Source organism: Taurulus bubalis, assembly GCF_910589615.1.
Source record: "Taurulus bubalis genome assembly, chromosome: 10".
NCBI lineage: Eukaryota > Metazoa > Chordata > Actinopteri > Perciformes > Cottidae > Taurulus > Taurulus bubalis.
Window position 1 is genome coordinate 5,600,299 of NC_136598.1, and position 12,503 is coordinate 5,612,801.

Genomic DNA, 12,503 nt, shown 5'->3' on the forward strand with positions numbered 1-12,503 from the left:
TGCTGTCCCCAACACCATTCCTATCCTCTGAGAGCTCAGCCGTTTGTTTCACATCATCCACAGAACCATTCAAGGCAAGAGCTGAGTTCAGCTCAAACAAACCCAGTGACAGGATCAGGCCAATAGAGAGCTGAGCTCTCCATCCTCAACTGTCCTCTTGTGGGCATACTGTGTTTTTACTGGTCTATATAGATATTCAGACTGAAGCGTCCCTCCTACTGTACGTCAGCTTATTGTACGTCAGAGAGAGGATGCTCTTACGGCAGTTTACTCGCGTGAGTAAAACAAGGGTGTTCACACCAAACGCGAAAAATCGCGTATATATCATGTCGCATACCCTGTAAGGCAGTGAATATTTAGCATGGCAGAATTTGAAAATAAACAAAAAAGTGTCTTAGTCCGGATGATAAATTAAGCCATACAAAAGGTATAACGTTTAGAATGATGCTAAAAAAAATTCTAATCTAAATTCATCATAGCAGAACTGGTGAGAGGTGCCCTTAAATATTGTTGTGTTCACGTTACACACCCCAAACAATCATTCTCTACTTCATCAGTCGATCTGATATTTCCACCATCACTCTTCCCAAGAAATCATCATAGATGGGTTCTCACACTCCGGTACACTAGGTGGAGGTATGCAACAGTTGCAATGCAGCAGTTGGTGAAAACTGCCTGTTCATTCTGCCTTGTCTGTCTGCGTCTGGTCTGGCCAGCGAGCTGGTCTACCTCAACACGCTCCTTAACGCTCTTTATCCAACCAGATCTCCCCTCTGTTTCTCTCTATGTTTCTTTCTCTTCTCTCTCTCCGCCGGTTAAACACATGGTAAAGGCCAGCAAGGGGGTTCTGTACTGTGATTCCTCAGAGACAGCAAAGCACCCTGCAGGCCTTCACACACACTCCGGTACATTAGGTGGCGCCGGCGGTATGCACCTAGTCAAGTTGGTTGCGATCCGCCACTTAAAGTTGTAGAAGAAGAAGCAGCTACAGCTGCAGAGACTTTCTCTGTGGACTCTGTGTAACACTTGGACCTGCTGTCTTCCCAGCCCCGCGGTGCATCTCACCCTGCTTGGCCCGGTGCGATGGAAACTGGAAAGCAGGTCTGTGCTAGCTCGCGAGCTAACTAGTGCTCGCGAGCTAACTAGCGCTCGTGCGGGGGGGTATTCACGTATTTATGTATACGATACCAGACAGCAGGCCTAGGTAGGAAATGCATGGCCCGCCACTGGTGAAATCCGTATTAAAATCGCGCGACCAGATTACATGCAAAGTCAATGTACAGACGCAGAAGGCGCGACATTTCCGACGGGCGACGCGATTGACACGTTTGAGGCGACGCAAACATACCGTTTGACGCGGCGCAAACTGAGTGAAGGACGTGGGGCGAAGTCGCTCGAGTTGAAATAGCCCAACTCTGGCAACAAAAACGCATGAGTCATAGTTGCGTCAGCCAATCAGCGTTGAGAAGCTCCGCCCGTCACCACCGCCGTCTTGCAATTGTTGAATCAAACTGCTGCTGCTACGCCTGAAGTAGCGCTGGTAGCGGCTTCATTCAGACGCTGTTGTGGGACTACGGATAATATTATGAACCCAGACACCATGGAGTTTGATGTTCCGATGTATGTGGAGTTTACACAACAAGTATAAAGCAGAACTAGTGGTTATTTCCATGGTGGATGAAGGAAACGGTATCCATTTTACGGAGATAAACCAGACGCAGTTCCTGGAGGAGTCGGTGAAATTCACCGAGCTGTGTGCGTTTACAGATGGTGTTATGGACCCAAACACGACGCCGTTTAATGTTACGACGTTGTTGGGACTTCCACAACAAGTAGAACTCAGCAATAGTGGTTGTTTCTTCCATGGTCGATCTCTCGGAAAGAAGCAATGGTGATAAGCCACGCACCCTTTGTCGTGGCGGGAATTGTCTTGTCGCTTTGGTGTGAACACCCTTGTTTCAGTCGCGCGACAAAACAGGAGCGGTAAACGTGGTGTGAACAAGGCATTAGGCAGAATCGATCTGGCCCCAGCATGTGCACGGCGCAGTAGAGACGTGCATGGGGGCAGCTGAGAGGTGCATGAGTGGAGAGGACAAGTAGGAAGAGCATATATTTTGCGCAGATATCCTATTTTACAAATACTACTGGGTATATTCCGTCGCTCAAAAACACTTTTGATAAACAAGATGAAGACTGAATTTGCAGATCATGAGCTTTATCGTAAACGTTGCTGTTGGAGCCATAATGTAGTTTTTTGTCTTTATTGTATGCTTACTGAAAACACAGAGTGAACATACATGCAGTTCTGACATTAAACACAGATTGGAGCACTAATTCATGAAGTGCACATAGGTAAGCTACAGGTGATGAGAATCAGGTGTGTTGAACAGTTCTTTGACTGTTACGTGTTGGAGTGAGAGCATGGCTGGCGTGCTCAGATTCTGAATATGATGAATTTAAACAGAGATTTATATGGACAATGCTGCTATTTACATTATGCCAGTGAGCATATATGTCAAACTACCAACTGAACGTTGGTTTGTTTTTAGCCAAGAGCACACATGTGAAACAAGTTCTCTCTCTTTGATCTCTGTGGCTTAGGTGTTTTTATAAAAAAAATCCCTTCAATTACCATTTTAGTTTTCTCCAAACTTATGTTTTAGGATTGACTTTTGTTCATTAAATGTTTCTTGGTGTTTTTCTCTGGCTTAAACAATATGATGAAACACTTTGGAGCGAATATACACAATATGAGTCCAAAACTGGAGGCAAGAATGGCAAATATCTCCACAGCCACAGTAAATTTCCCAGGAGAACTGACATATGCTGGGATGAAGGTGACCCAGACTGCACAGAATATCAGCATGCTGAAGGTGATAAGCTTGGCTTCATTAAAATTATCAGGTAGTTTCCGGGCTAGGACCGCCAACACAAAGCAAAAAACAGCCAGCAGGCCGATGTACCCGAGCACAGCCCAGAAACCAATAGCTGAGCCTAATGCACACTCCAGGATGATTCTCTCCTTGTATGTGGTGAGGTTTTTCATTGGAAAAGGAGGACTAAGAACCAACCAAAGAGTACATATTATAACTTGAATGAAAGTGAAAGACACTACAGTCAGCTTTTGCTGTGGAGGACCAAACCATTTCATAACATTAGGACCTGGGAGAGTGGCTTTGAATGCCATTAACACAACTATTGTTTTTCCAAGAACACAAGAGATACAGAGGACGAAGGTGATCCCAAACGCTGTGTGGCGCAGCATGCAGGACCACTCAGAGGGTTCTCCAATGAAAGTCAATGAGCATAAGAAACAGAGAGTCAGAGAGAAGAGCAGCAGAAAGCTCAGCTCAGAGTTGTTGGCTCTGACGATTGGGGATGTCCTGTGACGGTGGAACACAGCCGCTGTTATGATGGCAAGGCAGGCACCACCAACTGAGAATGCAGCCAGGATAATTCCTAGGGCCTCATTGAAGGAAAGAAACTCTACAGGCTTGGGGAGACAAGTGTCTCTCTTTGCATTAGGCCAGAATTCCTTGGGGCAAGAGAAACAATCAGGGGAATCTGAAAGAATACAACAACAAAAATGGCTTTTCGCAGTCATACTCAATATTTGATGTTGTGCAATATGCATTCGGAGGAACAATACCTGTAGCGTTGCTAATCTCCCCCTCAGGACACGGTATACAATCATAACAGCAGATGGGTTTTCCTTTCTGCAGCACCTTACGAGTTCCTGCAGGACAGCTGTCAGTGCACACTGACACAGGCACCTGGCACATAAATACAAACAAAGTCACACATATTCAAATGTGCTTCAAAGCTCAGATGATTAAAGAATAGGTTCAGATTATTTTCAAGTCTGTCTAAAATTATAACTTGCATGTCACTTTAAGTATGTGTTTTTGTCAATGCAACTGCTGTTGGAAAAAATCCAGCGCTGTGTAATAAATTAGTTCTAAAGTTCAGCTAAAGCCAAAATGAGCAGTCTGGATTGGACAAGGCAAGCACTTATCTTCCAAAGTTACAGTCTTTTTGTTCAACGTCCTGTTTTTTGTTGCCATTCCTGAGCCGCAACTCAGCAAAGGAACATTTGGTAACACTTTATAATAACTACACGCTAATAAACATTAGTTAAGTATGAGTAAATACTTAATTCATCATTTATAAAAGATTGTTCCAACATTAACACTCATTAGTATGCAATTCATAAACACAGTTATATATGATTTATTCTTGTTTAATAAGCTTGACTATCATGCGTTTCATGATTGGGTTTTCATATCTTAGAAATTATGCATTCCCCATTTAAAAATTAGGTAATATATATTACAAATCAATTATTAATGACTTATAGATAATGAGATAATTTATAAAGTGTTAGAAAATTATACATTATTTAAATGTAATTTTTTAATGATGATTAAAGATATGCACTAATGGTTACACACTGTTAAAATGGGCTTTATAAATGTCTTTTAATACTGCAATTCATGATTAATTCAGGTAGTTACTAGTCGATAGTTAAGTATTTTTTGTGACCCCATCTAGAGTGAGGACTATCTATGCCGTACAAAGCATTTATAAATTACATTGAAAGGCCAGCAGTGGCTCAAAGTGGTGAGTATGTTTCTTAATTTGATGGCATGTACACATTATTGATCATGAATATCTAGCTAAATAACTGTTTAGCAAGTTGTGACTAGTCTCTAACTCAGGGGTGGGCAAACTTTTTGGCTCAGGGGCCACATTGAATAAAAAAAATTGACCGACGGGCCGGGCCAGTATCAGATGGATAGAGAGTGTTTGTGTGAACCTGTCACGGGAGGACAATGTTTAGGACCCAAATGCAGACCACATGAGAGTATGAGTATCTGGTAAAACTGATTATTGGAGCCAAAGGGAAGTTGGGGAGCCTGTGGTCCGCCACAGGGGGTGCTGGGCGGTGGGAGACCCGTGGTTCTACACTGGACGACAGCGAGGCCGGCAGGGGGCGGTGTGAGAATATAACGTAAATGACTCAGCTTTTTTGTTCAACTCGCTGGTTAAATCTTCATCAATTTGTTCTACACGCCGAGTCACTGTTCTGCGGGATAAACTAAATTTTTCAAATTTGTTTTTGCTCTCTGGACATAAGAGACCTGCTGTTTCTACCATACATTCTTTCAAAAACTCTCCTTCAGAGAAAGGCTTGCTGGCTTTTGCTAATTTGAATGCTAGCAAAAAACTTGCCTTGGTGCTTGATTCCTGTATAGCAGTTTGGCGGAGAAAAATATTTTGCTGACTCTTTAAATTGGCTGCCGACCTCTTAGCAGTAGCCGCCCGTTCTGTCGTTGACTGTTGGCTAGCATAGCTAGCATGCTTGGCGGAAAAGTGGCGGCTAATATTGTATTCTTTGAATACAACAATGGTTTCTTGGCAAATAAGACATACTGCCTCTGATCGTACTTCGGTGAAAAAATACTTAGCAGTCCACTCCTCATTAAAGACTCTGCACTCACTGTCGACTTGTCTTTTCTTGGGTCCACTCATTGTGACAGAAGGGATCACTGCAGGAGGATGGCAGGAGGCTGACAGACAGAACCCTATATGTCACGTGACATGAGCGCAGGGTGGCGCAGTTCCGTGGGTCGAATGTGGTTAGTTATGTTAGTTATACTGAGGAAAAATACTCTGCATGCAGCTGTCAGTTCATTTTACAACTCTAAAACTGTTGTAGTACAAACTCTGTCTCCAGCGACAAAAAGTGATTCATATTACCGTAATTCTTCTAAAGTTAACGTTTTACGACATAATTAAAAAGGATTCTGACCGCGAAGAAGTGGAGCTTTCCAGTGGAGCTTTTCAGTGTTTTGCGGTATATTACGGTAATAAAAAAAAAAGTGTCGCCCTTGTCTGTGGGATCAGTGGGGGAGGGGGTGGAATTGACCAGCGCAGCACAGCAAGTGTTGTGTGTCGCTCTAGTTCAGCAGAACACGGCAGGCAGCGGTCCGCACGGCGCGTACAAACCGCTGTAACGCCTCTCTGTTCCCGACTTGATTTTCCCAAAGCACGATGACCACAACAGACCAGCGTTGATGTTTCTTCATGCTTATTTATTGCACAGCGCTCTTTTAGGCTATTCGTGTGTGTGTTCTTCTGCAGCAGAGCCGTGTGCGCAGCAGAAGGCATTACAGCGGTCTTTCTGCTGCAGCAGAACACACACGAAAAGCCTAAAAGAGCGCTGTGCAATAAATAAGCATGAAGAAACATCAACGCTGGTCTGTTGTGGTCATCGTGCTTCGGGAAACTGAACTTGGGAACGGAGAAGCGCTACAGCGGTCTTTACAACAACTTTTTTTTTTTTTTTTTTTATGTTATAATAATTATAATACTCGGCGGGCCGGATTAAAATGCCCCGGGCCGTAGTTTGCCCACCTCTGCTCTAACTAGAGGGAGGTCCTGAGACAGGCACGCGCCACCGCGTCACCTTAGTTGTAAGTAGACCAATCCAGGTGATAGCTAGATGCTCATAATCAATAATGTGTACGTGCCAGCAAACTAAGAAACATACTCACCACAGGGCATCGCCTCCCATCACCTGGCCGGCATTCTTTCTGGCTTGGGTCCCATAACGTCCTTTTGACGGTGGTGACACATCACCAACGTGGGACACATGTTTACGCTAAACTCTGGACCAGGGCCAGAAAGAATGCCTGCCAGGTGACTGGGGGTGATGCCCGTCAGTGGCCCGAGTGGGGATTATGTTTCTTAGTTTGCTGGCACATACACATTATTGATGATGAGTATCTAGCTATCACCTGGATCGGTCTACTTAGAACTGAGGTGGCGCGTGCCTGTCTCAGGACCTCTAGTTAGCGACTAGCTTTCTAACTAGCTGTGACTAGATACTCATAATCAATAATGTGTACGTGCCAGCAAACTAAGAAACATACTCGCAACTCGTGCCACTGACGGGCATGGCCCCCCATCTCTATCATATTAATGTTCTTTATCACTTTGTGTTGTGTCTATTTTCCTTTTCTGTTGAGAAGATAACTGAGACTTTTGTTAGCTTTGCTGCTGGCCTTTCAATGTAATTTATAAATGCTTTTTAAGGCATAGACAGTCCTCACTTTAGATCAGTGGTTCTCAAACTTTGGGGCGCGCCCCTCTAGTGGGATGCGGAGGTATTACAGGTGGGGCGTGAGGGGGAAATGCAGAATTTCTTTATTTCAAAACCTTTACTGAGAACTTCACAAATTATAAAAGTACACGGACATCAGTGGTGGGCCGTGCAGTTAGTACCTAGGCCTGCTGTCTGATATCTATACATAAATATGTGCATGACGGGATGTTGTTCGGCAAGCCCCCACACCCCCCCAGGCCCGGCACTGATTTGCAGGGGGGCCTTGTTGCTTTGGGGGGCGTGGGGGCACGGTTTTTTTCCAGCCACATCATACCCGTGGTGCATAGCCACAACTACAAGCATTTTGGGAGGCGGCAACATTTAATTTTTACAGAATACAGCTGAGGGCGCAGCGGGCGCTATTTACGTGACAGGGTAAGAACTTCAATCAGGGTTGCACATTTATTAAATTACACTGCCGAACTGCATGCTGGGTAAAGCGCGCCCACTTATCATGAAGTCTCCTGTGCGACGGAGTTTGACAGGACGACCCAGCATGCAGTTCGGTGCTGTAATTTTATAAATGTGAAACCCTGACTGATGTTCTTACCCCTGACAGCTAAGTAGCTCCGCCCAGTGCCCCTTGAGTTAGAGCTGTGAAAATTAAATGTCACCTCCTGCCGAAGAGTGACAACAGTCGGGCAATGCACCACCTGTATGATGGTATGTGAAAAATTCAAACCGCATGAAAGTTTGAAGCCGCTATACCGCACAGCACTATGTGTGGTAAGTGACTGACAGAATAGTCCATCCAGGGTGGGCCCAACCGAGTCCCAGGGTGGGCCGGAATCCCAAAGCCCGCCGATAGCGCCCAATACTTAACTATTGACTAGTAATTACCTGAATTAATCATGAATTGCAGTATTAAAAGACGCTTATAAAGCACATGTTAACATAGTCGCTAACCATTAGTACATATCTAAATCATCATAAATAAATGGTATTTCAATATTTTTTTATCATTTACTAACACTTTCTCATTAATCATCTATAAGTCCTTATAATTGGTTTGTAATATATATTACTTAATTTATAAATGGGGAATCAGCCATTTATAAGGTATGAAACGCATAATAGTCAAGCTTATTAATCAAGAATAAAGCATTTATAACTTAAGTTTATGAATTGAGTAGTAATGTTGGAACAATCCTTTATAAATGATGAATTAAGTGTTCATTCATACTTAACTAATGCTAAATAGTGTGTAGTTATTATAAAGTGTAACCAAAATGTTTGTTAAACTATTAAGTGGGATATCCGACTGAAATTGCTGCAACAATCAGATCTCTTCACAGCCAGTATGGACTGGAGGAACAGGGACTAAAAACGCATATCACCAAAATTGAAATTAGAATGTTACAATATACATTTTGGACTCCCTACTTGTGTGCCACCCTCCACCCAGGTGAGGTTCCTGTTGATATGGAATTCCTGGCCCACCGGCAGTGATGCGTCGTAGTAACCTACTGCCACCAACTCAATGCTGCCACTCTCACTTGTTTGCCAGTTAACCAGCTCATATGTGGCCACAGGATCCCCGTTGGCATCAAATGACACATCATAACCATTTAGGGAAAAATTAACTCTCTTCAACTGAGTGAGAACCTGTGAGGATGAAGTAATGGAAGACGAAGATGGGGAGAAATGTGTAATACAATTTATAATTCATTTAGGAAAAGGCAAAGTATAGCAAAAAAAAGGACATTGGGTTTTGACACATTTGTTTTTACTGACCTGTTTTGACTCTATGCTGGTGAGTTTATCACACTGGGTTATCAAATGTGTTTCCTGACACACTACATTATGAATAGCATGTGCTATTGCATAAACAGCCTTGTACACCACGTTAGTGATCCGGAGCTGAGATGTGTCAGTGTACGGGCTCTGGATCGTCTCTATGTCTTCACTTCCATCACACGCATTCTTGTCTGTGACTGCTGCTAAAAACACACAAAGACACAGGAAGTTGTTTTAGCCTACAATTACATAATTATTTGTATATGTATGATGTTCTTTTTTTAGTTTTATTTAACCTGCAAAACCTGTTTTATAAACTATTGTATCCATCTTCTAATTGACTTACAAAACATGCTTATTTCCCATCTCAATTCAAAACACTTTTTCGTCCAACATGTCTTTATCGGTTTTAATATATGCAGTTTCAGTTTGTATAGGGCCATATGTTTTTAGTCATTTTTTACCTTTTCTATATCAGCTCATGTTGTCGAGAACCTTTTTTTATTATTTTTTTACCTTGAATTGGATACTGACTTGACCTTGTCTTTTGAAAAAATAAAGGATTTCTTAATCCACATCAATATAACAGTATTTTTAGATCAACGTACATATTAACATATACTGTACCTGAAAGATCCTTATTTCAAGTGTAATTATTCATAGAGACCTTATTTACACTTCATGTCTTTGTTCAATTACAATAAATGTTCCTTTCAAACACTCAGGGATTGGGATGTTAAAGCAGCTGCTAAAAACACACAACACAGACAAGACCCAACTGTAAGTGTTATGTTAAGGATCAGCCAATCTTTCTCACTTTTTCCCAGCCTGCAGTTGAATGCATCCTCCCAGAACTCAGTAAGCACTGGAGAGGCAGCCACTTTAGAGGGAGAGAGATCCAGCAGGAAGTCTCTCAGACCTGGGATGACAGATCGCTCAATGCCAAATCCGACTGCTCCAGCACATAAACTGAACCTCAGCATGGCTGGGTCAGTTACCCAGGCCTCACTGCCTATCCACTGGCGAGGAGGAGAGGGCTTGAGCGACAGCTCTTCCAGCAGAATCCTCAAGTCTCCAGGGGATGTAAACGCCACAATCACCATAGCTGTCGACCTAGAGAGAAATAATAGTGCATTGTTATATACCAATATGAACAAAATATGTGTGTGTGTGTGTGCGTGCGTATGTATGTGTGTATATATATATATGGATAAACATTTCGGTCTCAATCAATTTGCCTTTAAGGGATAAAAATACTCTATCTTATACTTTACACTACTGAACATTGTTGTGGATTTGTGTGGAGAAGGGCTGTGTGAGTACAGTGAACAAAAGCACATAATCAGTGAATGTAAAAACCTGCGGATAACGTCGGCTACTCTCTGGATCCTGCTTCGTGGGTGGGTCCGATGGATAGATTCAGAATATTCCACACAGATCCCCTCTTTGTGTGCTGCGTCCAGGAAAGACGCCATGCCATTGTTTCCATAATCCGAATCTGATCGGATAGCACCTATCCAAGTCCAACCAAAGTGTTTTACCAGCTTCGCCAGCGCGTCAGCCTGGAACTGGTCACTCGGGATTGTTCTGAAGAAACTCGGGTACTGCTGCTTATCGGACAGGCATGCACAAGTGGCAAAGTAACTAACCTAAATGAACACAACAGTGGAATTATTTAACAGTACCGACACAAAATAGATCTATTAAATACAGTATTCTGAAATTCAAAATATTTACTTGAGGAATGTTAAAGGGCCCGATGATGCGAGACATGCTGATGGATGGCGTGGACCCAGACTCACCAACAATGGCCATCACTTTACCAGATTGTGAACAATTGTCGCCGGTGTAAAACATAGGGTCCATGCCACTTGACAGCTGGAATGCCACATGCACCGCTACAGGCACAGAGGCGCACGAGTCGTAGATCTGATAACCGAGTTTGATGCCCGGCAGCAGCTCCGTGCTGTTGTTAATCTCCTCGATGGCAAAGATCATTGCGCGTGAGAAGCGCAGTTCACGCGACGTAATGCTGTACACGGACACAAACACACACACACAGTTGAGTAACTGTATAAGTATGACCTACTTATGAGGATAATTCACAACAGAAATACACAATACTGAACATGAAACTGAACACCAAAAGACACACAAGAATTAGATTCTAATCCAACATGCACAATAATTGTAATGCACGGATTAACAAAGGTTAGCTATTTTAAACCCTATTTTTAGTTTTCATAATAATTTCAGTTAACAAATACAAAACATCTATTACAATTCACTACTATTTTGAGAATATAATCTGTATTTTTTTATGCCTAAATACTAATGCATTACAAATTAAAACATCTATATAAACTGTATATAAAATGTCCATCACCACAGAGTACATCATCTTCTTACGAACCTCCCTGAGCATCTTAGTGGATCAGGCATGGTGGTGTAGTTATGCTTCACTGTGTGCATGTTGTAATGTATGGAGAAACTACCACCAATAACGTAGTCACCATCCATTGAGAAAGCAGGTAGACGAGTGGTACCCTGGAGCTTACATTTCACAGATGAGGCCTCAGTGCTGTCCCCAACACCATTCCTATCCTCTGAGAACTCAGCCCTTTGTTTCACATCATCCACAGAACCATTCAAGGCAAGAGCTGAGTTCAGCTCAAACAAACCCAGTGACAGGATTAGGCCAATAAAGAGAGCTGAGATCTCCATCCTCAACTGTCCTCTTGTGGGCATACTGTGTTTTTACTGGTTTATATAGATATTCAGACTGAAGCTTCCTTCCTACTGTACGTCAGCTTATTGTACGTCAGAGAGAGGATGCTCTTACCCGGTGATTAAAATATGAAATAAATGTATTTCAATATAGTTGCTTTTTAATCTGACCTCACTGCAAATAATCAGCATTTAACATTTAAGAATGGTTGACCGCATTTTCAAACAAACCACGGTCTGACAGATGTCAGTCTTCACTCCGAGTTTTTGAGAAGGCAGCAATGGTGGCTGGTGGCAATTTTTTTTGGTAGGGCCATCTAATCAATTTCAGCAAACATCCGTGTATGATTCAATGCAAAAAAGGTGTACTGTTCTCCCTATGTGTTTTACTTCCAAAGTGTAAACATCGATAAACAGCCAGCCAAATTCCTCTTCAAGAGCCAGGAATATGGGGGCAAATTAACGACAAAAGTAGAGAGCGCAAATGAGCTCCACGAGAGCGCGCAAATCAAACAGCCGCGCGCCTAATTTACTTTGACGAGCACTTTTACATCACTACGAGAGCAAAATCCCCGCTCGCTCCCAAAACTCGCTCTCGTGAAACTTTAACTTGCTCGCTTGCGTGTCTGTTACCTGCTCGTGCTCGAGTAGATTTTCTTTTTGACAGTAAGTGGGCGGATCCAGTCACCATCCATCTCTACATCTAATTGGTTACAATATCAACGAACCCCAAAATATTTATGAATCCCTCTTTGGAACTTCAAGTCTTTTGCACATTTTCATTGGTTACCTCTACTTAGGCTCTAATACAACTGAATAGCATCTTTAACATGTGAACATCATTGCTCTCTGCAACTGGGTGCTGAACTTC

The 12,503-nt window shown here is 42.8% G+C and overlaps 1 protein-coding gene across 1 annotated transcript; it reads right to left on the reverse strand.

Moving 5' to 3' along the window:
- Positions 1-2,659: 2,659 nt before the first annotated feature.
- Positions 2,660-11,476, reverse strand: LOC306742204 (extracellular calcium-sensing receptor-like; the record flags this gene model as incomplete). The annotated part of the gene is made up of 8 exons (XM_079224544.1): positions 11,319-11,476; positions 10,643-10,937; positions 10,265-10,554; positions 9,723-10,018; positions 8,903-9,108; positions 8,552-8,773; positions 3,650-3,773; positions 2,660-3,564 (listed from the first exon to the last, which is right to left on the reverse strand). Exons 1-8 carry the CDS (start codon positions 11,423-11,425, stop codon positions 2,660-2,662), a joined length of 2,445 nt encoding a protein of 814 aa, XP_079080670.1. The 5' UTR covers positions 11,426-11,476.
- Positions 11,477-12,503: the final 1,027 nt, after the last annotated feature.